Genomic DNA, 27901 nt, shown 5'->3' with positions numbered 1-27901 from the left:
TCAGGTCTTGGGTTACACTGACCCACTTCCCAAAGGGGAAACCGAGGCTCCTGCCAATTCAGCTTGTTCCTGGGGCATCTGAGGGATTCAGCTTGGGCAACCAAATTGACCCGGTCCTAGGCCCACCATGAGCCCATGCTTTGGGAGTGGACATGGACCGGGCGGGATATCCTGAGGCAAGTAGGGCGCTTTGGGCGGTCCAGTAGGTGGACATTTGCTCTACCTCAGCCTCGAGGAACTCCCCAGACCCTACTAGCGCAGGGGCGGGACCGCAATAGGGGCGGGCTCCGGGAGGGGCGAAGCGTCCGACCGCCAGCCCGGAACCTTTCTTCTCCGCTCCGCTCAGGTTCCGGGAGCCGAGTCTGGGGAGGGCCGGAAGTGGGGGCGGTTGGTGGGGTTGGCGGGGCTCAGGGAACGCGGCGCGGGCGGCGGTTTGCGAGCTTAGGTTGGACCGAGTGTAGTGACTGGTCCCACTGTCTGGTCCTGGCGGGGCTGTGCTCAGCTGGACGGTGCGCGGCGGCGGCGAACGAACGCGGCGCGGACCCGGGCGCCCGCGGCTGGGCCCATGGCCTCCTCCTGCGCGAGCATCGACATCGAGGACGCCACGCAGCACCTGCGGGACATCCTCAAGCTGGACCGGCCCGCGGGGGGTGAGCCGGAACGGTGGGGGTGGGTCCTTGGTGAGCGGGCAGAAGGGCGATGCGGGCCTCGGCCACCCTCATGGCCCTCGGGTCACTCAGGACCGGCTCTGCATCCTCCCGGCTGGTGAGGGCAGACGAGGGTCGGAGCGGCAGATCCCTGAGCGTGCTTGCTGAAGGGCGCAGACCCCTGGGTGCGATCCTTCCCCATCCCGGAGCCGGGCCGTTCTGCCTCGTCCTTCAGCGTCTCGGCTGAAGGTGAGGCACCTTCTCTGAGTTCGCAGAGCCCACCAGGTGTCCTGGCCGCAACGTCTCTAGTGTTCCTGGAACTGGCCCGGGTTCCCTACCCTTTTGCCACAGTTCAGAGGCCTAGTCTGGGCTCTGTATGCGGAGTTCTGGGTCTAGACCTAGGCGCTGTGCTGAAGAGCCGCTGATCTCCCTATGCAACTTGCCCTTCCTTCTGGAATACAGACTCTAGGCATGCGGTTCTGAAACTGATTTTCAGGAGGAAGGTGACCAACCCCAATTCTGTGTCCTCTTTGGGATTAAGGCAAATCACAGACTGCACAGTCCTGATTGGATTAGGCTACAAACATCTGCAAGCCCTAGTTTACGTCGATTCGTTTAAACTTTTCTTGGGTTTGCAGTGGTACCTCAGAGCTGCTCCTGCCCTCAGTGAGCTCCTAGGACACAGAGCTAACAAGGTGTAATATAATGCTCTTCTCATTGAAAGAGATAAGTGTTTGGCACTGTGATGGGGATAGGGTGGGTGGGGTGGGGGCTGGAGAATGCCTGAGAACAGATCCGAGAGAAGAGCAGTGTTTAGGCTAGGTCTTGTAATATGGAGAGGGGCTTGGGTGTCAGGAAAGACATTCTGCAAAGAGGAAATAGCATATGTGAAAGTACCAAAGTTTCATGGCAGGTTCAGGGACCTGTGAAATGTTGTAGTGGTTGAGAGAATGGCTGGTAATGGTGGTGTGGATGTGCAGTGGCCAGAGCTGAGAATTGGTGTTTCCTCAGACCCTGTTCTGAAACCTGCTGGAAGGCCCAAACTGGCTCCCTTTGGAAGCAGGCACTGGTGCTCACTCCTGGGTTTAGCTAACCTCTAATCTCTGAGAAAATCTATCTGCTGCCTGGAACCACCAAGCCCTTTTCCCCGGGCCTGGCGTGTGTGCTCCCTGGACGCATGAGCTTGGCCTGGCCCTCTCATGCTTATTAGCTGCTAGCAGACTAATCTTCACAAAGGTTTGGTAGAGCCTGGCATGGGTAACATGTAGCTTGTTTGTTTGTCCTCATGGTAGCCTGCCTGGAAGGGAGAGTGGTCAGCTTACCCCTGAGCAGCTAGGGTGGCTCTGATGCAAGTGAGGTGGCCTGTAGTCTTTCCTCTTAACTCTTTGCTTATTGATGGGTACTTGATTCCCCTGTTTGCCAAGTAGCCCTTGCTTGTCTCCTCTCACTGGAGGACCATGTGAGACCGCAGGCTGTTTTGTGACTAGAAACTTGTCATATTCCTTGAATATGAGGCCCTACTCTCCTTGCTACCTGGGAGTTTTGGAGTAGTGTCTGAACCTATGAGGGTGCTTGAAACACAGCCAATGGTAAACAACTGAAAGGCTGTCTTTCCTGATTACACACCCTACCCCATAATTTCTCTACTCTTTGTCCGACTCCTTCATGTCCATTTCTCCAGGGTGGCTTCTTCTGAGCCATTTCCGTGTCAGGCAGTCTCCTTTCTTTCTTATTTCCACATCTTATCATGTCTTTCCATGCCTTAGAAGCCCACCCTCTCTTCTCCAACCCCTCCACTACTTTGGTGTAGGCCCTGGTATCTCTCACCTGGATTCTCAACTATCCTGCATGCTACTTTAGAGCAGTCAGTCCTCTGGCCATAGCAGATCATGTCACTTTCCCATTTAAAACTTTTGTGGCTCTCATTACCACAGGGAAAATCTAAGCACCCCAGCCTCATACCTAAGACCTCTGCAGCCTTGTTTTCCCTCCATCCTTCCCATGTTTGTGTGTTCTAGCCACGCTGGCTCTGATGGCACCTCCTCTGTAAAGTCTGTCCTGACCCTTCCCATGCCCTCCTTCAAGTACACAGAGTCCCTCTGTGCTGACCCAGGCATGAGTATTAATTGGACTCAGAGCATTCTTATACCCTTCCTCCAGGTAGAAGAGCCTCATGCTCATCCTTGGTCCTAGCATGCATTGGGTTCACCATCAGTGTTTATGGAATAAAGGTTGAACAAAGGGCCCTCCTCCCCACTGACAAGCTTTGTTGAGTGTTCCTAGAGCACCTCATGGTTCTTGAATGAAGCTCTGCAAGAGGAGAGGCCAGTGGGCAGGTGGAATAACTTCATCAGAGTGGCCCTTTCTGTCTCTAGGTCCCAGTGCAGAGAGCCAGCGACCATCTAATGCCTACAATGGAGATCTCAATGGGCTCCTGGTCCCAGACCCCCTCTGCTCAGGTGATGGTACTTCAACAAACAAGCCTGGTCTCCGAGCCATGCCACCTATTAACCTGCAGGAAAAGCAGGTCATGTGAGTGTCTGGGAGATGGCAGTGGTGGTGATGGGGTCTTTGAGGCATTTGTGAACTAAAGGCATAAGGTGAGGGGAGAGGGTCCAGCAGCCTCTGCTCCTTCCCCACTAGATGACCTGGGGTGGAACACTTAACCACACTGAGTTTGCACTAGGATGAGGGGCAACGACAAGCTCAAGGGCCTGGACTGGATCTGAAGTTTGGGCACCTGGTTTAGCATGGAAGTAGGGCCATTCCCAAGGAGGGAGGTGAGCAAGGGAAGCTGTAGGTTTGGGGACCAGTGAACCAGGCAGAGTTGGGCATCTGGGACTTTACACTTTCACCAGAGTGTCTGTATCTTCTCCCCCCAACCCTGCCTATCGAGACTTTGGGTGGACAAGAGTCACGCTGTGCACCCCTCCCCACAGCTGCCTCTTAGGAGACGACAGTTCCACCTGCATCGGGATTTTGGCCAAGGAAGTGGAGATTGTGGCCAGCAGTGACTCTAGCATCTCGAGCAAGGCACGGGGGAGCAACAAGGTGGGCACCAGGATATCATGGCATGTATAATGGTTGGGGCGCACTTAGGCTGTCCCTCCCCCATTCCATGCTGCCAGTACCGTTGGGGACTATCCTGACAGACAGGTAGTGTATCCCAGTCTCAGGAAGCCAGGGTTGGCTGCCATTCTCTGTGGGAATCTGGCCCCAAGAGTTGTGAATGGGTGGCTGGGCCTGCGCATATGGCCTCTACTGTCCCCAGGCATGCTGGGGGCCACCTCAGCTCCAGGAAAGCTGCCCCAGCCCTCGACTTCTATGACCTTCCTCACTCTTGGTTCTCAGGTGAAAATCCAGCCCGTCGCCAAGTATGACTGGGAGCAGAAATACTACTATGGCAACCTGATTGCTGTGTCCAACTCTTTCTTGGCCTATGCTATTCGGGGTGAGTAGGCACAGTACGGAGGAGGGAGGTGTTCTGCTAGTAGCCCCAGAGATGCAGCTCTACTGTCCGGTCACTCAGCCCACTCAGACCGTAGAGGTATAATGGAAGGCTTGTCTGTGCTGGTCCCAGCTCTGCCAGGCCTTCTGGAGCCGAGTGAGAAAACAGAGCTTGAGACTGGTAGTGGCAGAGAGGCAGGCAAGGGCAGGGCTTCTCTGCTGCTGCCTGGGCCTAGATACTTATTCATGGCCTACCGCTCTCCTGATTCTAGCTGCCAACAACGGCTCAGCGATGGTACGGGTGATCAGTGTCAGCACTTCAGAGAGGACCCTGCTCAAAGGCTTCACAGGCAGCGTGGCTGATCTGGCCTTTGCACACCTCAATTCCCCACAGCTGGCCTGCCTGGATGAGGCAGGCAACCTGTTTGTGTGGCGCTTGGCCCTGGTTAATGGCAAAATTCAGTATCCTTTCCCAGGGTGGGATGGGGGACTGAAGAAAAGTGGGCGGAGCTGGGTCTGCCAGACGTACCTCATTATCCACCTGCCTAGCCCTTAACACCCTGCTCAGAGAAGAGATCTTGGTCCATATCCGACAGCCAGAGGGCACTCCACTGAACCACTTCCGCAGGATCATCTGGTGCCCCTTCATCCCCGAAGAGAGTGAGGACTGCTGTGAGGAGGGCAGCCCAACGGTGGCCCTGTTGCATGAGGACCGGGTGAGGGGGCTGGGCATGGGGGGAGAGGAGGGGACCAAGTAGCAATGGTGTAGTCATGGGCTGAACGCTCACCTCCCTGTACCTGCCAGGCTGAGGTATGGGACCTGGACATGCTCCGCTCCAACCACAGCACCTGGCCCGTGGATGTCAGCCAGATCAAGCAGGGCTTCATCGTGGTAAAAGGCCACAGCACAGTAAGCCTGCAACTGACTGCCTTTCCTGCCCTCCTCTCCCCACCGCTTTATGTCCCTCATCTATTCCCTGTTCCCACAGCTGCCCAGATAGCTTTCTAGCACTCTGCCATGGGAACTTGGAGCACAGAGGGACCCGTCTCCTGTAGCGCTCACACCTAACCATGCACCCCATGGATCTGGTCTTCTCTACAGCACCCCGCCCCCATTAATTGTCTTTCATACAAACATGCAGATCTGCTTTGGGTCAGCCTAGCTCACTGCCATCCTCACCTGAGGAGGACTTGCTCCCACCTCTAGTCAGGTGGCAAAGCAAGGCTTTTTGGGTTCTTCCCAGTGCCTAAGTGAAGGGGCCCTCTCACCTGATGGGACTGTCCTGGCTACCGCAAGTCATGATGGCTTCGTCAAGTTCTGGCAGATTTACATTGAGGGGCAGGATGAGCCAAGGTAAGGCGGAGCCTGAGGGCCTGGGCTCCCCCAGGTAGGAGATCAGATCACCCACTCAGGCCACTCATATACCTGCCTGCAGGTGTTTGCACGAGTGGAAGCCTCACGATGGGAGGCCCCTCTCCTGCCTCCTGTTCTGTGACAACCACAAGAAACAGGATCCTGAGTGAGTGAGTGGGCAGGCAGGAGGGTGGTGGGCTGGACTTTGGGCTCCCAGCAGGGGCCCAGCCAGCCACTCAGTGCCTTGTTGCTTTGCAGGGTCCCTTTCTGGAGGTTCCTCATTACTGGCGCTGACCAGAATCGGGAGCTGAAGATGTGGTGCACGGTGTCCTGGACCTGCCTGCAGACCATTCGGTAAGCAGGGGCTGTGGGGCTGGGCAGGGGCAGGGTTGGGTTCCTTCTACCCTCTCAGTCTCATTCATCCTGCCTCGTGGCGCCCCCCTCCAGCTTCTCCCCAGATATCTTCAGCTCAGTGAGTGTGCCCCCCAGCCTCAAGGTTTGCCTGGACCTCTCAGCAGAATACCTGATTCTCAGCGATGTGCAACGGAAGGTGGGCTGCAGTGGGGACACTCTGGGCAGAGCTGATGGCATCAGGGAGGACAAGGGTGTGTGTGGCACATCCACAGCTTCCCAGCCCCTGAGCTCAGCTGTGAACTCGCTTCCTGTGCAGGTCCTCTACGTGATGGAACTGCTGCAGAACCAGGAGGAGGGCCGTGCCTGCTTCAGCTCCATCTCTGAGTTCCTGCTCACCCACCCTGTGCTGAGCTTCGGTATCCAGGTTGTGAGTCGCTGCCGGCTGCGGCACACTGAGGTGCTGCCAGCCGAGGAGGAGAATGACAGCCTAGGGGCTGGTGAGCTCCTCAGGGTCAGGGATGTGTGTTGGGACGTAGGGGAGTGCTGAGGCACAGAGGGCCAGGGGCTTAGTCGTCCACATTGTCCTTGCAGATGGGACCCATGGAGTTGGTGCCATGGAGTCTGCAGCCGGTGTGCTCATCAAGCTCTTTTGTGTGCACACTAAGTGAGTGTGCTGGGGAGGCCCGCCTGTGCCCTGTCTGTGCCCCTCCCTACCCTGCTGACACTGACTCTCATATTCTCCCCCTGCTCTCCCTGCAGGGCATTGCAAGATGTACAGATCCGTTTCCAACCACAGCTGAACCCTGACGTGGTGGCCCCGCTCCCCACACACCCTGCCCATGAGGACTTTGGTGAGTTGGGGGTGAGAGGAAAGCAGGTTCTGACTGGGGTCTGAAATCTGACTCAAGTGGCAGCTTTTCCCACAGCATTTGGAGAGTCTCGACCAGAACTGGCTTCTGAGGGCCTGGGATCGGCCACTCACGGCTCCCAGCCTGACCTCCGACGCATCGTGGAGCTGCCTGCACCTGCCGACTTCCTCAGTCTGAGCAGTGAGACCAAGCCCAAGCTGATGACACCTGATGCCTTCATGACACCTAGCACCTCCCTGCAGCAGGTATGCTGCGGGAGGAGTGTGGGGCGCAGGGAGGGAGGCCCTGGGAGTGCCCCCCACAGCCACAGCCCTCGTTCTCCGCATCTCCCCAGATCGCTGCATCTCCCAGTAGCAGCAGCAGCAGCAGCAGCAGTTCCTCTCTTACAGCGGTGTCTGCCATGAGCAGTACTTCGGCCGTGGACCCCTCTTTGCCCAGGTGAAATGAGGGTCAGAGTTAGGGCGTGGCAGGGGCTGGTGCCAGGTGATGCCAGGCTCTGCCTGCTTACACTTCATCCTTCCTGCCACCAGGCCACCTGAGGAGCTGACCTTGAGCCCCAAGCTACAGCTGGATGGCGGTCTGACAATGAGCAGCAGCAGCAGCCTGCAGGCAAGCCCGCGTAGCCTCCTGCCTGGCCTGCTCCCAAGTCCGGCCGACAAATTGCCTCCCAAAGGGCCCGGGCAGGTGCGTGTGTGGGTGTGTGTGAAGTGCAGTGTAGCAGGTATATGGGAGTGGGAAGGCCGGCGGCAGTCTCCTCCCACAGCACCCTGTCTTCTGGTCCTGCTCTTCCTCAGGTGGTCCATGTTTCCCCTGAGGGTATTCCAGCCCCCGGTGTCCCTGGAGGGCAGATCCTCAGCCTTTCCATCCCCACCTCCTCTCCTCCTGGGCTGCGGCCATTTTTGACCTTCCTCCCCCTTCCCCATCGTCCCATCTCTCATCACTACACACACCAGTGCTTCGTCTCTGTACTCCTTTTACTCCTACTTCCCACCACCTAAGTTCCCACCTTTGGCCCACCTCAGGTGCCTACTGCTGCCTCTACACTATCCCTGGAGCTGCAGGAAGTGGAGCCCCTGGGGCTACCCCAGGCTTCCCCCAGCCGCACCCGCTCCCCCGATGTTATCTCCTCAGCTTCCACTGCCCTGTCCCAGGATATCCCTGAGATCGCATCTGAGGCACTGTCCCGTGGCTTTGGCTCCTCTGCTCCTGAGGGCCTGGAGCCGGACAGTATGGCCTCAGCTGCTTCAGCACTACACCTGCTGTCTCCACGGCCCCGGCCGGGACCCGAGCTTGGCCCCCAGCTTAGCCTGGATGGAGGCCCTGGGGATGGGGATCGGCATAGTACCCCTTCCCTCCTGGAGGCAGCCTTGACCCAGGAGGCCACGGCCCCTGACAGTCAGGTCTGGCCTACGGCACCAGACATTACTCGTGAGACCTGCAGCAGCCTGGCAGAGAGGTGAGGAGCTTAGGAGGGGGGAAATGTGCTGATGGTAGGGGCTTCAGATAGAATCATCCATTGCTGAGTTGGCCTGTCCCCCCAGCCCCCGGAATGGCCTCCAGGAAAAGCACAAGAGCCTGGCCTTTCACCGACCACCTTATCACCTGCTGCAGCAACACGACAGTCAGGACGCCAGTGCCGAGCAAAGGTAGGCACCACCCCGCACCGTTCCTGTCACAGGGAGGGCCAACAAGTGGGTAGGTGCCTATTTCTCTCCTTGCCCTTCCCACAGTGACCACGATGACGAGGTGGCCAGCCTGGCCTCTGCTGCAGGGGGCTTTGGCACCAGAGTTCCCACTCCACGTCTTCCTGCCAAGGACTGGAAGACCAAAGGATCCCCTCGGGCCTCACCCAAGCTCAAGCGAAAGGGCAAAAAGGATGACGGGTAGGAGGGGTCCTGGGGCCAGGGAGAGGGGTGGTCTTCAGGCTCCCTGCTTGACATGGCCTGAGGCGCTTCTCCTCTATGGCAGGAATTCATCCGTGGGATCCCGGCTCACAGAGCACCAGGTGAGCGAGCAAACCCCTTTCTGCTTCTGGGACTCCTGCCTGTAGGGGTGGGGTAGGGTCCAAGCCTTCCCCTGGTCTGGTGTGTGGGGATGGGCGGGGTGGGCATCATGTGACTGTTGGTGTTCCCGGCAGGTGGCAGAGGCCCCTGAGGACTGGCCAGCACTAATTTGGCAACAGCAGAGAGAGCTGGCGCAGCTTCGGCACAGCCAAGAAGAGCTGCTACAGCGTCTGTGCACCCAACTTGAAGGCCTGCAGAGCACTGTCACGGGCCACGTAGAACGTGCCCTAGAGTCACGGCACGAGCAGGAGCGTATCCTTGTGGGCAGTGGCGCAGCATGGGGTGGCAGCAGCATTCTTGGCCCAGGAAGGGATATGGGACCTGCTGCAGCCCTGTTCCTTAGCTACAATGCAGAGCGGCGACTGGAGCGGGCACTGGCCGAGGGACAGCAGCGTGGTGGGCAGCTGCAGGAACAGCTGACGCAACAGCTGTCCCAAGCACTATCTTCAGCTGTGGCTGGGCGGCTGGAGCGCAGCATACGGGATGAGATCAAGAAGACGGTTCCTCCATGTGAGTTTTGCATGGAGACTTTTTCTGGGTGGGCCAGATGGGAGTGGGGCCCCCTACCTGTCAAGCTTCCTCTCATGGCTCTACCTTTCCCTCCTCACCCTGTCCCAGGTGTGTCTAGGAGTCTGGAGCCCGTGGCAGGCCAACTGAGCAACTCAGTGGCCACCAAACTCACAGCCGTGGAGGGTAGCATGAAAGAGAATATCTCCAAGCTGCTGAAGTCCAAGGTGCTGTGGGGCCCAAGATGAGGGAGGTTGGTGGTTGGTGGGCTTGGGCTCAGCTTTCAACTCAGCCCCTTCTTCCACCCCCAGAACTTAACAGATGCCATTGCCCGAGCAGCCGCAGACACGTTACAGGGGCCAATGCAGGCCGCCTACCGTGAAGCCTTCCAGAGCGTGGTACTGCCCGCCTTCGAGAAGAGCTGCCAGGCCATGTTCCAGCAGATCAATGATAGCTTCCGACTGGGCACGCAGGAATGTGAGTAGGGTCATATGCCCCAAGAGGGGAAGGGCTATCATCTTCTCCCTACCATCCCTCTCATGGCCCCCGTGGTCACTTCGCAGACTTGCAGCAGCTGGAGAGCCACATGAAGAGCCGAAAGGCACGAGAACAGGAGGCGCGGGAGCCCGTGCTGGCCCAGCTGCGGGGCCTGGTCAGCACACTGCAGGGGGCCACTGAGCAGATGGCGGCTACCGTGTCCAGCAGCGTTCGGGCTGAGGTGCAGCACCAGCTGCACGTGGCTGTGGGCAGGTGTGTGGGCAGGGCACTGAGCTAGGTGGTGGGTTTGGAAAGGGCCAGACCCAACTGCCTGTTAGCCTCATCTCCCTCACTTGCCTTTGCAGCCTGCAAGAGGCAATTTTAGCACAGGTGCAGCGCATTGTTAAGGGTGAGGTGAGTGTGGCACTCAAGGAGCAGCAGGCTGCCGTCACCTCTAGCATCATGCAGGCCATGCGCTCAGCCGCTGGCACACCTGTCCCTGCCACCCACCTCGACTGCCAAGCCCAGCAAGCCCATATCCTGCAGTTGCTGCAGCAGGGCCACCTCAATCAGGCCTTCCAGCAGGTAAGCCGGGCACTAAGCCCAGACAGAGTCAGGAGTCTCCTGACAAGGCCCACACATCATACATTCCACTCTACCCATCAGGCTTCGGGTGGTCTGGCCTCAGCAGACTCTTTTTGGTTCTCTTTGGCCTCCAGGGCATTTCCCTTGCTTTTCCCTCTGTCTGGACCCTAGATCCCTTTCTTCCTACCTCAGTCTACCTTGTTTCAGAACCACCCTTCTCAGGAAACCTTTCCTGATTCCCTAGAGTAACAACACAGCCCTACAGTGCTCTCTCTGGGCCCCAAAGCATCCCCCTCAGGATGCCCTACTCTGGTCATCCTCTCCCAGGCCACATAGCCGACAAGCAGGCATTCCATCCTGACATTAGCTATTAACTCTTTTCTCTACTCAGGCCCTGACAGCTGCCGACCTGAACCTGGTGCTGTACGTGTGTGAAACTGTGGACCCAGGCCAGGTTTTTGGGCAGCCACCTTGCCCCCTCTCCCAGCCTGTACTCCTTTCACTCATCCAGCAACTGGCCTCTGACCTTGGCACTCGAACTGACCTCAAGCTCAGGTGAGTGGGCATAGTCAGGGACTAGGGCTGTGGTGAAGGGCGGGAGCAGTTCAAGGCAGAGACTCCCACTTCTGCCTGACTCCCCTCCTTAATTTTCTCCACCAATCCCCTCTGCCCCCACCCATCTCAGGCTTTGAGGCCTCCATTATCAGCCTCTGGGCCTCATTGCCACCAGGGGGCACTCATCTCTGCTGGAGGCCACCTGTAGCCTGTTCTTTTCCTAAACCCCCAGCTACCTGGAAGAGGCTGTGATGCACCTGGACCACAGTGACCCCATCACTCGGGACCACATGGGCTCTGTCATGGCCCAGGTGCGCCAGAAGCTCTTCCAGTTCCTGCAGGCGGAGCCACACAACTCACTTGGCAAAGCGGCCCGGCGTCTCAGCCTCATGCTGCACGGCCTTATGACCCCCAGCCTCCCTTAGCTAAGTCTGCCTTGCCCAGGATGGGGTGGCACTGAAGGTCAGCAGACAGGCCTAGGCCAAAGCAGGGTCATGTCTGCCCTTTACCTGCTCAGGCTCCCACCTCTGGCGTGTTTGATGGGGATAGCACTGGCTATGGTCTGTAGGTTGTGGTAGCCAGCAGGTTTAGGCTGGGCCCAGGGTGGGTATTGTGCCTTCTTGGGTTCTGCCATGCCTGGAGCATGACCCCTGAGATTATGACACCACTTTAGTTGAATTTTCCATGCTCCTTTTTACCACCAATTTGGTTCTTTTTGTTTTTGAGAAACATTGAGAAATTCAATTAAATGCTTTTGGAATAAAATGGAGTATGTGTGTGCTTTTCGTATGTCTTTGGCATGACTTTGATAACTGCCCTTTGTTACCTGCCCCCTCTCCTGGAGCTCTGTCTAGGCCAACCCACCCCAGGGCCCTGGATACCCACCCTCATCTGCCCAACTGCCTTCCCAGATCTCCGCTCTCCATCTCTGAGGGAAGGCAAGGGCCCTGGGATCAGCTCAGCACCACCCCGAGCCCCTGGGTTCTCCTCTCTGGAGTCCCTCCCTTCTCCTTTGCCTATCTGAACTGGGGGCGGGGCTGCTGGCTGGTTTGAGCTCCACCCTCACCCCCCATCCAATCACAGTTCCTCCTTCTGGGGGCTGGGCCGAAGGGCTGCACTCCAAGCTGCTAGCTCTGGCACTAGGCTCCCAGCCCGGGGGGGATGATGTGCTGCCGCTTCTGTCACCGCTGGCAACCGCCCTGTGCACTGGGGCTGTTGCTGCTGCTGCTGCCGCCCCTTGGTGAGTGCCGGCGTGCTGGACCCAGCCCAGTCCGCGCACCCCCTCCCCAGGCTGGGTGTAGGTTGTGTGGGAGCTGAGGCACAGCCTTCCTGAGCGCTGAGAGTCAGGGTGGAGAGGAGGTGAGAGGGCTCCAGGGAGGGAATGTGTGCCAGTGGCTTCAGGATGTAAAGTGAGGGTGGGAACTGAACCCTAGTTTCGGAGGGAAGAACCCACAAATTCCACAGTCCCCATCCTGATAAGGGGAGACTTGACCTCTTGCAGGACTCCCAGACCAACCGTGGGATCTCTGAGGTCCTCTCTTAGGGTCGAACCTGAATCCCAACCCCCTCTATTCTGCCCTACCCATCAGAAAACACCTGTCTCTGGGGAGGGGATGGAAAGGCCAAACAAAGATTGTCTAGGCTGCAGAGAAACTGGACGTTGCCAGGGGCCCTGCCTCCCTTCACCATGTCCATACTCCTTCATATGGACCATTCTCACCTGACCTGGGACCCAGAAGCTCGGAAGAAGAGCCAACCCCTGGAACGAGGCTTCTCCTTCCCCCAACCCCACCTATCCTGTCCAGGTCTGCCTAGAAGGGGGCAGAGGCAGGTGGTCCCCAGATGTGCCCCTTAGTTCCCTGGGGCGCCCCTTAGTTCCCTGGGGCACCCCTTTCACGCTGAGTCACATCCCCAGAACGCTCCCTGGTAAACAAACCCCTGGGGTTTGGCAGCGGGGGTGGGGGGGATGGTGAGGGCGCACCGCCTTATCCTATCAACTATTCTCCACCCCCACCCCCAGTCCTTGTATCTCCCCTGGCAGCAACCACAGCGGGCCCAGGCCGCTGTGACACCATATACCAGGGCTTTGCCGAGTGTCTCATCCGCTTGGGGGACGGCATGGGCCGCGGAGGTGAGCTGGAGAGCGTCTGCAGGTACGGGCAGGCGTGAGGGCAGCAGCCCAACCCCACACCCTTGGGGTCTGAACCTCTTCCCTCCCATTCCAAAGCCCCCTGCCCCACCTAATTCCCCTAACCCCACACCCTTGACAGGTCTTGGAATGATTTCCACACCTGTGCCTCGCGAGTCCTGTTGGGCTGTCCCGAGGAGGCCGCCGCCGTGTGGGAGTCACTACAGCAAGAAGCTCGCCGGGCCCCACACCCAGATAACTTGCACACTCTGTGCGGCACCCCTGTGCGCCTTCAGGAGCGCGGGGCGGGCCCAGAGACCAACCAGGAGACGCTGCGGGCGACAGCGCCAGCACCCACTCTGGGCCCCGAGCCCCCTCTGCTGGCGGCTGCTCTGGCGCTCGCCTGCCTCCTGGGTCCTCTGGCCTAGCCGGTCTGGCCGGGTAGCAGCGCCCCCCGCCTCCAGCCCTGCCCTGGTGGCTGCCGTCGTGGCTCCTCAGAAAGCGCTCGGCTTTCATTAAAGGTATTTATATTTGTACCAAGCTCCTTCCTTTCTTTCCACTGCGGCCCACCTGGCTGGGGTGGAGGCCTCAAGAAGCTGCTCCCCAGGACGAGATGGGTGGGCTAAAGGCCACCATAGGGGACTCAGTCTTTCTCTTCACAAACACTCATTTCCCAGGGGCAATGCAGAGCTTTCCATTGCCAGCAGGTTCCAGGACTGCTGGTGGTGACCCAAGATGTGCGGGAATGCACATCTTTCTCTGTTCTCCCGGGCTGGCATTCCTAGCCCTACCTGCCCCTCCTGTCCTGGTCCCTAGGGGCCATGTGAGGTGATAGAGTGTCCCCACCCCCACCCTCAGCCAGTCCACCCCCTCCCCAGGTTCTTTCCAGTTTCCAGGCTCCTGACCATCTCACCTCCTCCTCCCTCTGCTGAACTACCACCTTAGCCTTCAAGACAGTTCAGATTAAGTACCCTTTCCTCTCCTTCTCTGTGGTCCTGATTCATCTGAGGGGAGCCTGTTCCAGAAGGTGGGGAGCCCCCATTGGAGTCTACATTCAAGTACTTGAGGTGACCTGGAGGTGCAGAAATTGGGGTCACAATGAGGGTTCCTCTGGCCTCATGCTCTCCACAAGCTTGTTCTTTGAGAAGAGGTGTGCAGTGTGAGGTCAGAACAATCCCAGAAGGCTTTCTGGAAGCACAGATGAGTGTGTGATGTGTGAGGAGCCCCAGTTCATCATGGTGGAGAAAAAGAGCAAGAATCAGACCGGGCAGAATCCTGAGGGAAGGAGGAGGCCTCAGGGTGAGACCCTCTATTGATCAGTCATCTACTGTCCCTGCCAGGACCCTCTTCCAAGCCACCACCTCACGACTTGTGTGGGCACTGCCATGGCCTCCTCACTGGCTTCTATTCTCACTCCCTCCACTTTATTCTCCATTTTCTAAATTGAAAAACTGATCCTGATATTAAACTCCTTTTCATTGTCTATAAGGCCCTATGTAAGCCAGCTATGTTTATATATAGGACAGTTTATTCAGTCTACTCCTTCAACTCCCCCTCTGTAGTAGCACAGAGGAGTGATCTACCTACTCAGTCCTTGGGTTAAGGGGAGGTGTCAGAGAAGGACCATGATAGAGGGTGATAGGAGGTAAGGATGCAAGACTTACAAGTGGTGGAGGAGAAGTGGGGCTGAGTTGGAGAGGGCTTTACAAGAGGGGCCCAGGCAATCAGCTGGGAGGGGAGGAGGGGTGGGAGTCCAGAACTTGGCAGGCCAGGTTTGCACTAAAGTCCATGCTGGGAGGCTGTTGGCCCTAGGACAGAATCAGGCCTGATAGGACCCTTGATTAGGCTCCAGGGTGACAGGTGCCTCCAGAGACCTCCACCCTACTTTATCACGTAGGAGCCCTACTTCAGCAACGCTTCTCAAACACCCTCCCATTCCAGTTAGCTAAGATGCCTCAGTTAACTCACTCTCTGCCCTGTCTTTTCTCCTGTACTTCATTCACCTGTATTTTTATCCCCACTTCTCTCTCAGCCATTCCTTACCCATCTCACATCACCTGAAGGAGAAGGTTCAGGAAAAAAACCCAGATCCACCCCCTTTGACCACCAGTATCTTCCAGAAGGAAAGGCCAGCCTTTTATTCTTTGTACATCTATTCTCTGTGCTCAGAATAACCTTCCTCATTTCCTCCTGGTGAACTCCTACTTCTTGTTCAGTATCACCTACCGCCTCCCTAACCCTGACTCCATGCTGAATCAGAAGCCTCCTTCAGGTCCACACAGCTCCTGGGCTTTCTTCTGTCTCTGTACGGATAACACTGGTTCACTGACTTGTTACTGTCTGGGTCTAGGTCAGAATTCCCCACTCTGGATTCCCCAAGTGTCCTCTTTGTGTCTCTAGCACCCAGCCTAAGGCTGGGTATAAAGAGTGTACTTGTGGGAGTGTGTGGAGTGAAAAACAGAATTGCTAAATCCTGCATAGGAAGTGTTACAGTCAGCAAAAGCTTGGACTGAGAATGACTTCAGTATGGAGGATGTCTTCTTGGGGCAGCCCTCTTAACCTGAGCATACTATTTGGAGGGATGGTGCTGGGGCTCCAAACCCCAAAAGTCTTCCTAGAGCCACTCTTGGTGGGTGGCCAGGAGCAGGCTGCTTCCAGGAGCAGGGGCTCGATTGTGTTAGCCAGCCATCAAAGGGATTACCATCCTCCTGCTGTGACCTACTTTCCCCTGGTTTTTGCCCCCTAAGTCCCTGCTCTTCCCTGGAATTGAGTGACCTGGAGTGTGTGCAGGGGGGTGGGGTTGGGGACAGAATCTGCTCTCTGGCCAGGGGCTTAAGAGCTTTGTGTGTTTTATCCCAGAGCTGCAGGAAAGGGGTGGGCTGAGAGCCAAGTTGACTGGGCCCTAGACACAGCTGCCCAGGCCAGAGCATCATGATAATGGTGCTTCTCACGTTTGCAGCTCTGCAGACATGGAACAGCTTATTGTTCAGGGGAGAATCTGGGGTTGGATATCCTGAGCCCAGTCCCCTCTGCATCAATATACCTCTTCATCTCAGGGCCCCCGTGTTCTTCACCAGAGCCCAGGCCAGCACCTTCCATAGCAAGGGCTCAATAAATATTTATTGAATTAATTTGCTGAATGTCTGTAAAATAGAGGTGTTGTGTGGGTTTCTAAGCCCCATCAACCCTGGAATTCTATATATTTTTCAACCCTCACAATAACTGTGAGGTCAAGATTATGATCCCCATTATACAGATAAGAAACATGAAGCTTAAGGAAGGGAAGATGTCTTGCTTAAGTTCAGTTCACACAACTGTGGAAGTGTCAGAGCTGGGATATGATCCCAAGTTTGCTTGGCCCCTAAGTTCATTCCCTTAAGCATCACACTAGACATATGGAAATAATTTTTTAAGTTTTCTTTTTTATTTTTATTTATTTTATTTTTGGCTGCATGGCCTGTGGGATTTTAGTTCCCCGACCAGGGATTGAACCCATGCCCCCTTGCAGTGGAAGCATGAAGTCTTAACCACTGGACCACCAGAGAAGTCCCTAAGGTTTTCTTTTTTAATAAAACCTTTTATGAAGCCCTACTACATAAAACAGACTGTGATATTTTATTGGTGTTAATATATGTTTAGGTTTAAAGTATAACATTAGCTTATACAGTTAAAGACAATTCCATGTATGAAGTAAGGGCTCAATAAAGATTTTAAGAAATGAACAGACTGCAATGAGGAAGATGTATGGAGATTACAATCCCATCATCACTCAAAAGTAGTTGTAGCCGGGTGGTTAAGGTGATGGACTAGAAATCCATTGGGGTTTCCCTGCCCAGGTTCCAATCCTGCCAAACTATGCCACCTTTCCCTTATGGTGATCCCTATTGAGTCACAGCCAGTTGGGGAAGAATGCTGTTGCCTTAAAGAAAGAAACTGGATTGTTCTCCAGCCCTGCTCTTTATGGTTGCCCAGTGAAAGACTCCACTAAGCACGTGGATTGCGCCCCAACAGTAAATATAAGGTAAATAATAAAAATATTATTAAAGAAGGAAAAAAAATCCCCTTATTACTTGAGACATTTATTTCCCCCCCATCTCCACCCCGAATCTGGGTTGATTGTAAAGTTAAGTGAGATAATTCTGACCCTATAGAGGAATTGTTAATGGTAACAATTTTTCTTTAATCTACTTGTTTTGCAGTCTCAGGATATACTAAATTTAGTAACAAAAACAACAATAATTAAACTGTTCCTCTGAAGTTGGCCCCAAACTAATTTCACCTATTCTCAAGTTAACCATTTGCAACTCCGCTGTGATGGAGGTCAAATTCAACATATCTGAGTGCCTGAATTAATTTCAGTTAAAAAAAATAGATTTGTTAATTAAATTCATACCGATCCTTTGCGGAGTTCCAGAGGCACTTCCAGAAATCTCCTGAAATGCACTACGTCCCCAACCACGCACTATATTATTATTTTATTTTTGGCCGCGCCCCGCGGCATGCGGGATCTTAGATCCCCACCAGGGATCGAACCCGTGGCCCCTGCATTGGGAGCGCGGAGTCTTAACCTCTGGATCTCCATGGAAATACCCCAACCTCGCACTATAAAGCGCCCTGCCCCCCAACGTGAATCTTGAAACTTTCTCCCTACTTCCCACGGTGCCTGCCCCAAACCTAGGGTCGAGACACTTGGAGCGACACAGACTCACCTCCTATTCCCGGAGTGAGCCCGACCCCGCCCCGAAGGCGTTGATTGGCAAGCCACGCTCGGAGCTCCGCCAACCGCGTAGCCCGGCCCTCTCGGGTCCGCCCCTGCCCCGCCCCGTGGGCGGCCCGGATTTGTTTTGGCGTTAAGCGCGCGCTGTGATGACGCCACGACGCTGACGCCTGAGGATGGCTGCGGCGGCGGCGGTGGCGGTGGCCGGGGCTGTGTCCGCGGCCCGGAGAGGGTCAACACAGTCGCCCAGACGCCGAAGACCCCGCCGCCCGCGCGAGGTGAGGCGGCCCGGCCAGGACCGACGGCCCCATGGGCGGGAGGGGCTGACGAGCTGCAGCCACGGTCGCTTCCTGGAACACTGGGCCCGTCCCTGCCCAGCCCGGAGCCCTCGGCCTGTGCCCGCTGCGCCGGGCCCTAGGGGGAGTGGGTAGCAGGCCAGGCGATGGCTGCTTGGGGTCCCTGGTGTCCGAGGCTTGACTGGCCTTGAAACATGCTGCTGCGCTGGGTAGCCCGTCTCTGAGGCCCCAAGGGCCAGGTGGACGTGGTCAGCTGTCCTGCCTGCTGTTCAACCAGTCGACATCGGTGAGGGTGAACCAACCTGGTTGTCCTCACTACGTTCTCGTGTCTGGCACCTACTCCACACCTCCTCTTTTACGACTGAACGACAGGGTCGGGGGACAGCTAGTCTCTTCCTTGTTCAGGCTGGGGAAAATCACACCTATGTCCAGCCGGGTCGCCTGCTTTGTAAGCCAGTTATCTCTATGCTTTTATAAGGGGAAGCCCAGCTCCCTCACGCTCACTCCCTCTCCTGAAACTGTGAAGTGATAATTCCCACTTGAAAATCTGAATAAGTCCTTCATTGCCTAAAACTGGCTCCTTGGTACCTGCAGGGTAAAGGCCAAACTTCATAGCAGGGCGTTCAGGGCTCTTCATAATCTGGCATAACCCCGAAGTTAACACCTGGGCACTTCTGTCTCCTGCTTACATAGTTTGTTGTTGGGAGTATGTGCATCTGCCATTAGCTCTGTGTTTTAACACCCTTTCGCTTTAGATACGCAGTTTTCGCAATTTGTAATACTCTTCTTTCCCCCCACCCCCACCTCCACCCACCAGTTTGGAAATTTACATCTGTCCTTTAAAATCCACCTTAGATTTAATTACCTTGGAAAAGCCTCCCTTCACATGTAACCATTGACTCCTCTACTTCAATTCATGTGACTACTGATGGAGTTTATTGTGTTGTGTCACCTGATGGTTGGCCTGGGGATTGTGTCTTCTGTCTGCATATCAGTGTCTGGCTCTGTGCTTGGCATAAAGTAGGAGCTGAGTCAACTGTGATAGGTTGCTGATTTAAGAATAGATACAGATTCAGCTATACTACTGAGCACATATCAGGGGCCAGGACCTGAGATGAGCACAGCAAATGCGAGTGTCCTGTTTGCACATTCACACGTATGCATGTGGTAGGTGGTGCAGCCTGGTCAACCTGATGGTCTAAAATCTCCTGGGGTGGTTTTTCAAAATACAAATTCAAGAGTCTCATTTTCTGAGATTTTGATGCAGAATATCTGGAATCTGGTAGGAGTCTGTATTTTTTTAAAACTCTCCAGGTGACTTTACTATGCTCCTTGGTTGAAAATCTTTGTCATCACTCCAGGAAACTGTTGTGTCTTTGTCCAGTGGGAAGGGCCAGCTGTGCCTTGTAGCACACAACTGCTGTTGCAGTCTCATTTCCCATCTCTTGGGGAGGCAGGATGATTTGGTGGTTAGAAGTATGGGGTTTGGAATAAGAAAGACTTTGATTCAGTTCTTGACTTTTATGAGATCTTGAGGTTCTTTGAGTCCTAGTTTGCTCATCCCATAATAGGAATAATCATGCCTACTTTATGTGGTTGCAGAGAGGAGTGAGAATGCATATAAGACGCTTAGCACAGTTGGAACTCAGGAAATGGAAGCCACTGTTATTACTAATGGCTGTTCTTCCCAGAGTTCATCCCATGTCAAAAGGGGATCTCATCTTAGTAAGCCTGTTTGCTCTTCAGACTGAGTCTTGATTAGGAAGCTACCTTATGTTATGTGATTTCCTTGAGGTAATTTCTGATCATCAGAGATAGCTCTGACAAAACTGTGCTTCTACTCAGGGCAGTTGCAGTTGGCTATTCCCCTAGAAAAGATGTGGATTGCTGACTCACTGGAGGGCGGGTTTGCTGAATAAGTACGTTGTCCAGGTCTAATTGCAAATCTTGTTAAGTTGTATAAATGAGCTAAGGAAAGTGCAGCTTTCAGGAAACCTGTTTGCCTCTTACACTGAGCTAGAGCTGAGCCTCACTTGGAATGGAATACCCCAGAAGATCCTAGTGTCTGTGAAATCTGAACTAGATACTGGGGTTCTCTGTCACTCACAAGTTCATTGTTGAGTGAGACTTTGGTTTAGCCATCTGTTTTTACTTTATAAGTGTGAGCATGTTACTTGGGCAACTTTCATCCTTTCCAGTGCTTCCTGACTGTGTGATGTGTATTGGCTATAGGTGTGCCAAAGTATTGACCCTTAAGCTTTGAGATAGCTGAGAACAGCTGTCTCCATTGGCCCAGGGTGCACAGAGAAAAATTTAAGAAGTACAGCCCTGGAAGAAAGGAAACAATTCCGCTTGTTGCGAGCTGGAGAGAGACTTATTTATTTGAACTTTCTTTTCTTCCAGGAATCTTACTCAGTAAGTATTAAGCCAATTTGTGTTGGCTAGGTCATCACTGAGCTAATTCTTGGTACAGCCCTCTGTTGCCATGGCATCTCATGTGATGCTAAAGTAGAAAAATGTGCTGTTTTCGTTTGCTACAGGAAAATTATCTCAGAGGGACCCCTTCCAGGCTGCCAGCCTTGAAGTGGCCTCACAGGGCATCATAAGAGTAATGGATCAGGGGACTCTTGGTGTGGAGCCATTTGGGCTGTAAGTTCCTTGAGAACAGAGATTATAACTGCCTTCTTTTTGTCTGTCACAGCCCCTGGCAGAGTTCCTGGCCCACAGCAGGAGCTCAGTAAATATTTATGGGTTGAACTTTAGGATTTTGGAAGGAGAACCCCAGGTACATTGCCAGAGGCTGTATTTCTGATGATGGGATGGGCAGTGGGTGGGATGTCTCATATGGAGTTGAGGGTCAGGATAAAATGAGGAGGACACGACAAACTGTTGAACTCTCCTTCTCTCAGCCCTAAAGCAGGAGTCTCTGCTCACCAATTATTACCATGTAGAGCAGTGGTGCATAGAGTCCTTAAGAGGTGGAGTCCTGAGTTACTATATTCCAAAAAGAAGCTATAACAATTCTTATTACGAAATAGTGTTAAAAGTTAAAACATTACGGAAGTGAATAATGAACTGTGTCTTTAGACACAAACACTAATCATTTTTAAAATAATTTGGTGTATATTTGGTATAATAATTTGGCGTATATTCCCCCAGCTTTTTTTCTTATGTATATACTAGTCTATACATTTCTACAATATGTATTTTTTAACTTTAAAAATATAATATGTGGTGATGACTTTAAAATATAGCAATAGCACAGAAGTATGTAATGTGAGAAGTAAGAGTCTCCCTTCCTTCCACCTGTTCCCCTGACATTCCCACACCCTAGAGGCAGTCACTGTCAACAGCTTCTCTTCTACCTTTCCAGGATATTTTTTTCCCATGTATATGTCTATACCTTTTTAGAAATTCCTCATTAGACATATACTTCACATACTCTTTTTTTTTGGCTGCAATATGCGGCATGCGGAACTTCCCCGACCAGGGATTGAACCCCTGCCCCCCTGCAGTGGAAGCACAGAGTTTAACCACTGGACCACTGGGGAAGTCCCTTCACAAACTGTTTTAAACTCCTTGGTACATCACAGACATGGATACCAGTACAAAACCACTCAAACTGACGGGTATCTTTCTTTCTTTGTCAATATATATGGATTTACCTCATTCATTTCAACAGCTGCAGAGCATTCCATTATGTGAATGTATCTTAGTTTATTTAATTATTTCCTTCCTGATGAATATTTGGGTTGTTTCCATTTTTTCATTATTATAACGAATGGTTCCATGAGCTTTCTTTTACAAATATATCTTTGTGTACTTGTAGAAGTGGTTTTGTAGAATTATTTATGAAAATGAAATTGCTGGGTCTCGTGTCAGTTTCCCTGTTTTAGTTTTCTAAATATTTATTTATTTATGGCTGCATTGGGTCTTCGTTGCTGCACGCGGACTTTCTCTAGTTGTGGCAAGCGGGGGCTACTGTTCGTTGTGGTGCGTGGGCGTCTCATTGCTGTGGCTTCTCTTGTTGTGGAGCACGGGCTCTAGGCGCGCGGGCTTCAGTAGTTACAGCATGCAGGCTCAGTAGTTGCGGCACGCGGGCTCTAGAGCGCAGGCTCAGTAGTTGTGGCGCATGGGCTTAGTTGCTCTGCAGCATGTGGAATCTTCCCGGACCAGGGCTTGAATCCATGTCCCCTGCATTGGCAGGCAGATTCTTAGCCACTGCGCCACAAGGGAAGTCCCAGTTCTCCTGTTTTAGAAAGCAGAATCGTGTGGTTCCCCCTAAGGTTGCAGAGGTCCTTGTTCAGGGTTTTGTTTTGTTTTGTTTTGTTTAATTTTACTGAAGTATAGTTGATTTACAGTGTTGTGTTTAATTTCTGCTGTACGGCAAAGTGACTCAGTTACACATATATATTCTTCTTCATATTCTTTTCCATTATGATGTATCACAGGATATTGAATATAGTTCCCTGTGCTATACAGTAGGATCTTGTTGTTTATCCATCCTATATACAGTAGTTTGCATCTGCTAATCCTAGACTCCCAATTCTTCCCTCCGCCCCCCGCCCCTTGGCAACCACAAGTCCATTCTCTATATTTGTGAGTCTGTTTTTGTTTCATAGATATGTTCACTTGTGTCGTATTTTAGATTCCACATATAAGTGATATCATATGGTATTTGTCTTTCTCTGACTTAACTTTGCTTAGTATGATAATCTCTAGGTCCATCCATGTTGCTGCAAATGGCATTTTTTCATTCTTTTTAATGGCTGAGTAATATTCCATTCCATACACACACACACACACACACACACACATCATCTTTATCCATTCATCTGTTGATGGACATTTAGGTTGTTTCCATGTCTTGCCTGTTGTAAATAGTGCTGCTGTGAACATAGGGGTGCATGTATCTTTTTGAATTATAGTTTTTTCTGGGTATATGCCCAGGAGTGGGATTGCTGGATCATATGGCAACTCTATTTTTAGTTTCTTGAGGAACCTCCATACTGTTTTCCATAGTGGCCGCACCAATTTACATTCCTCCCAACAGTGTAAGAGGGTTTCCCTTTTCTCCACACCCTTTCCAGCATTTATTATTTGTCAACTTTTTAATGATGACCATTCTGACTGGTATGAGGTGGTACCGCACTGTTTTGATTTGCATTTTCCTGGTAATTAGTGATGATGAGCATCTTCTCAAGTGCCTATTGGCCATCTGTATGTCTTTTTAGAAGAAATGTCTATTTAGGTCTTTAACCATTTTTCTTTTTTAAAAAATTTATTTATTTTATTTGTTTTATATTTATTTTTGGCTGCATTGGGTCTTTGTTGCTGCACGCGGGCTTTCTCTAGTTGTGGTGAGCAGGGGCTATTCTTCGTTATGGTGCGCCGGCTTCTCATTGCGGTGGCTTCTCTTGTTGTGGAGTATGGGCTCTAGGCACGTGGGCTTCAGTAGTTGTGGCTCATGGGCTCTAGAGGGTAGGCTCAGTAGTTGTGGCACACGGGCTTAGTTGCTCCGTGGCATGTGGGATCTTCCCGGACCAGGGCTCGAACCTGTGTCCCCTGCATTGGCAGGCGGATTCTTAACCACTGCACCACCAGGGAAGCCCTAACCATTTTTCGATTGGGTTGTTTGTTTTTTTGTTATTGAATTGTAGGTGCTGATTGTATATTTTGGAAATTAAGCCCTTTCTGGTCCCGTCATTTGCAAATATTTTCTCCCATTCCATAGGTTGTCTTTTTGTTTTGTTTATGGTTTCCTTTGCTGTGCAAAAGCTTATAAGTTTAATTAGGTCCCATTTGCTTATTTTTGATTTTATTTCTATTGCCTTGGGAAACTGATCTAGGAAAACATTGGTACGATTTATGTCAGAGAATGTTTTGCCTATGTTCTCTTCTAGGAGTTTTATGGTGTCTTGTCTCATATTTAAGTCTTTAAGCCATTTTGATTTTATTTTTAATATTTATTTATTTATTTTGCTGTGTAGGGCCTTAGTTGCCGCATTCAGGATCTTCATTGCGTCATGCGGGCTCTTTAGCTGCGGCATGTGGGGTCTAGGTCCCTGACCAGGGATTGAACCTGGGTCCCCTGCATTGGGAACTCAGAGTCTTAACCACTGTACCGCCAGGGAAGTCCCGAGTTTATTTTTGTGTGTGGCGTGAGGGTCAGGGGTTTTTATCTAAAGTGACAGACTTCTTTGCCAGCTATCCCTGCTTGCCTTGTGATGGTTAGAAGTGCTGTTTAGCAGTTACTTATTTCTGGGATTCCTGAGAGATTACTGCCTACTTCATTTTGATAGACAGTCTTTCAAAACATGGGAGCAGAATATAGAGATCTTTGCAGGCAAAAGTTTGTGAAGCTTTGCCGTGGAGAACAGTCTTAGGAGGTGTTATTGGAGAGGGCTGAGTGCCTACCTGGGAGGCATCCACAGACTTCTGTGGCCAGGAAAATTGTTTCAGGATCCATCCCTGTCCTCTGCTCCTAGACCCCTGGTCTCCCCACAGATGGGTCTCGCAATTTATGGACAAACTTGCTTTGGAGTTCAGATAACAATCTGTAAGACCCAAATAGACCTGAGAACTCTGGCTTCCTTTGTCGTTGAGGACATTTATACGAGCGCCCAAAGAGCATGGCTCTGGTTTAACCACCAATCTGGCCTCTTCCTGCCACTTGAAAATTTCTGAGGTTCTGGGATTGTTGCCCTGCAGCAAAAAGAAACCTGAGAACCAGCCCACCTTTCACTCAGTGTTAACAAACATTGAATGCCTGCTCGGAGCTCAGCACTTTGTTGGGAGCCAGAGAGTTCTAGAAACCTGAGAAGTGGCCCCTTCCCTCAAAAGGCTGACAACTCTAGTGATCAGAAGTAATCTAGAGTATAGCAGTGAGCAGTGTGACACAGATTGTACGTGGAATGGAGGTTTCGGAAGACATGCCCTTCAGAAAAGATCCTCAGGCTTCCCTGGTGGCGCAGTGGTTAAGAATCCACCTGCCAATGCAGGGGACACGGGTTTGAGCCCTGGTCCAGGAAGATCCCACATGCCGCGGAGCAACTAAGCCCACGCGCCACAACTGCTGAACTTGAGCTCTAGAGCCCATGAGCCACAACTACTGAGCCAGCATGCCGCAACTACTGAAGCCCGTGAGCCTAGAGCCCGTGCTCCGCAACAAGAGAAGCCACCGTAATGAGAAGCCCGCGCACCGCAACAAAGAGTAGCCCCTGTTCGCCACAACTAGAGAAAGCCTGTGCACAGCAACGAAGACCCAACACAACCAAAAATAAATAAATTTAAAAAAAAAAAGATCCTCAGTAAAGGTTCGTTGATTCATCAGTTGAGTGGTATGAGGAAGGATTGAGGCCTTGACCTGGTGAGTCTGAGCTCAGCTGGGCCCCAGGCACTTCTGGAGTCTATCTGGTTTGGTGGAAGGAGCTCTGGATGGAGAATGAGATTTTGGTTTGTTCTCGGCTGTCACTATCTGAGTGGCTTTGGACAAGTTTCTACCTTTTTGGCCTGTCATTTCTATAAAGTGTTAGCGAGGACAGTAGTGCTCAATGCTCACGCCTACTGCTGCACTCTGTCCAATACGCTTACCTTCTTTGAGGAGTGCTTTGGGTCAGGCTCGGAGTTGAAGGTGTGGAGGCCGACTCCAGAGAGTTCAATACTTTCTGTAAGATGTGTTAGGATTGGTGTCGTGAGACAGAATAGTGACTTGTGAGAGCTGGCATAGCATGACCTTCCTGGGAGGTCACTTCTTGAGGCTTTCCTCATTCACCCCCACCCTGGTCACTCTGCTGGGGGCACATACATGAGAGCTGAGGGCAGGAAAACACTTTGCCCTCTTCACAGAAGGAATTTTGCCAGCTGCTTCCCTTGTCCCTGTTTGCCTTTTCACCTAACTGATGTGAAAAGAGAATTTAACAGATGTGATTGGAGTGTGGAGCAGCTATGATCACCTTGGAGGTTATCAGCAGTTCCCCGCATCAGAGCTGGCACCTTCTTTCCTCCACTCTCGATCTGTAGTTGGGAAGGTGGAGTGCCAGCATCAGCCTATCTTTGAAGAGTTTCTAACTGGAACAAATGTGAGAGAAACTGTGTCCCAGAAAGGAATAAGGAAGGTCAGAGAGGGATAATCCTTGGCTGTCTCACTGCTGACTTGAGATCCTTGCTTAGACTTTGTTTAAAGTGAAAAGTCAGGCCTTTTCTTTTGTAAACCTTAGTTTTTCTCGTCAGGACCAGACTAGGTATGCACATCTAAACAAAAAGAGCCGGTGGGTACACCTGGAGACGTTACTTATTTTGTGGATCTAGGGTTCTGCCTCCTCCCCAGGAAGAAGTGACATCTGAGTAGCTGTGCTGCGTCACCCATGCAATTTGTCTTCTCTCTGAGTGGTGGTAGATGTTGTTCACAGTGTGGTCTTGGGGATCAGGGCCTGTGTTCTGCCTCAGGAATCCTGGCCAAAGAGTTTTTTTTTTCCTGAGCTGCAGCCCTTTACTGTATTAAGTCTTGTATTTTCCCTGAAGGAAGAGATGAGTCTGCAAAATTCCAAAGTCCACAGTTCTAATCTTTGGCCTCTGTGAAAAAGAACCTTGTTTCTAAATGCCTTTGTTTATTTTTTTTAATAATTTATTAATTTATTTATTTTTGGCTGCGTTGATTCTTCGTTGCTGTGTGCGGGCTTTCTCTAGTTGGGGCGAGCGGGGGCTACTCTTCATTGCGGTGCGCAGGCTTCTCATTGCGGTGGCTTCTCTTGTTTCAGAGCACGGGCTCTAGGTGCGTGGGCTTCAGTAGTTGTGGCATGCAGGCTCAGTAGTTGTGGGTCGCGGGCTCTAGAGCGCAGGCTCAGTAGTTGTGGCACACGGGATTAGTTGCTCCACGGCATGTGGGATCTTCCCGGACCAGGGCTCGAACCCGTGTCCCCTGCATTGGCAGGCGGATTCTTAACCACTGCGCCACCAGGGAATCCCTAAATGCCTGTGTTTAAACATGATTTCCTAAGCTGCTATATGGGATCTCCTGGGCATTTGGGTGAAAACTGCAGCAAATCCTGAAGAGCCTGTGTTGGTTGAGGAATCTTTTCCTCTTATGTGAGGAAAGATAAATCTCATTCTGCTGAGAGTCATACTGAATACTGATTAAAACCTAAGCCCTTAATCTTTGGTCTTTTTGTCTGATGGATTGGTAATCAAGGTCTTGTGTACGTTTCAGAGGTGAGCTTTTTCCTTGGGAACATTGGTCAGTTATCACCACATTAGCCACATTGGTCAGTTATCACCATCTTGAATTCAGACCCTCACTCAGGGCCTCTGTGTGGGTTCTCTGTGACCCTCAAGGTGCCCCAGCAAAACCTCCCTGGGTCTCCCTCTGCTGCCTTTCATGGGATCTTTTGCTGGCTTTGAAACAGGTTGGGGGTGGGGGTTGGTGTTGCCCCTGGGCAGCCATGGAATCTCTGACCCTGACCAGCTCTTTTCCTTCTTCTTTTTTGTTTTTAAATTAATTTTTATTGGAGTGTAGTTGATTTACAATGTTGTGTTAGTTTCTGCTGTACAGCAAAGTGAATCAGTTATACGTATACATATATGCACTCTTTTTTAGATTCTGTTCCCATATAGGTCATTACAGGGTATTGAGTAGAGTTCCCTGTGCTATACAGTAGGTCCTTATTATCTATTTTATATATAGCAGTGTGTATATGTCAACCCCAATCTCCCAGTTTATCCCCCCTTTTCCCCCTTGGTTGACCAGCTCTTTTCAACCATTAGATTCTACATCCAGCCACCCCACTGCAGCACTTCCAGAACTGAACTCTTCCTACTGCTTCCCAAACCTGTCCCTCCTGCTGCACTCCTGACCTTCTGCCCAGGAGCTGGAGTGAGGGACTGGAGTGCTGTCCTCTCCTCCC

The 27901-nt window shown here is 52.3% G+C and overlaps 3 protein-coding genes across 8 annotated transcripts in view; all 3 read left to right on the top strand.

The window, feature by feature from the left end:
- Positions 1–392: 392 nt before the first annotated feature.
- EDC4 (enhancer of mRNA decapping 4) lies at positions 393–11623 on the top strand. Of its 5 annotated transcripts, none has more exons than XM_068528382.1 (29): positions 393–650; positions 3023–3179; positions 3587–3698; positions 3999–4098; positions 4367–4556; positions 4663–4810; positions 4900–5004; positions 5339–5448; positions 5531–5614; positions 5707–5802; positions 5896–5998; positions 6119–6299; positions 6394–6466; positions 6562–6653; positions 6729–6916; positions 7006–7109; positions 7202–7355; positions 7694–8127; positions 8213–8317; positions 8402–8554; positions 8640–8676; positions 8809–8986; positions 9089–9244; positions 9353–9468; positions 9553–9718; positions 9805–9991; positions 10084–10303; positions 10695–10858; positions 11091–11623. In XM_068528382.1, exons 1-29 carry the CDS (start codon positions 566–568, stop codon positions 11281–11283), a joined length of 4191 nt encoding a protein of 1396 aa, XP_068384483.1. In that variant the 5' UTR covers positions 393–565; the 3' UTR covers positions 11284–11623. The 5 variants fall into 5 exon arrangements, with proteins under 5 accessions (XP_068384483.1, XP_068384481.1, XP_068384482.1 ...); XM_068528380.1 differs by having other exon boundaries at positions 6717–6916; XM_068528381.1 differs by having other exon boundaries at positions 6717–6916; positions 11067–11154.
- Positions 11624–12022: 399 nt separating this feature from the next.
- Positions 12023–13414, top strand: NRN1L (neuritin 1 like). The gene is made up of 3 exons (XM_068527097.1): positions 12023–12098; positions 12900–13011; positions 13129–13414. The coding sequence occupies exons 1-3, from the start codon at positions 12023–12025 to the stop codon at positions 13412–13414; spliced, it is 474 nt and encodes a 157-aa protein (XP_068383198.1).
- A 4465-nt stretch (positions 13415–17879) lies between these two features.
- PSKH1 (protein serine kinase H1) overlaps positions 17880–27901 on the top strand; it is a 29865-nt gene continuing 19843 nt past the window's right edge. For both annotated transcript variants that reach the window (XM_068528759.1, XM_068528760.1), the window contains exon 1: positions 17880–17981. The gene's annotated coding sequence lies outside the window, so the exon portion shown is untranslated. The remainder of the gene's footprint in view (positions 17982–27901) is intronic.

This window comes from Eschrichtius robustus, chromosome 19 (assembly GCF_028021215.1).
Source record: "Eschrichtius robustus isolate mEscRob2 chromosome 19, mEscRob2.pri, whole genome shotgun sequence".
In the NCBI taxonomy this organism is placed as follows: Eukaryota; Metazoa; Chordata; class Mammalia; order Artiodactyla; family Eschrichtiidae; genus Eschrichtius; species Eschrichtius robustus.
The sequence above is the reverse complement of the archived record's forward strand: the minus strand, read 5'-3'. Positions and strand labels throughout refer to the sequence as shown.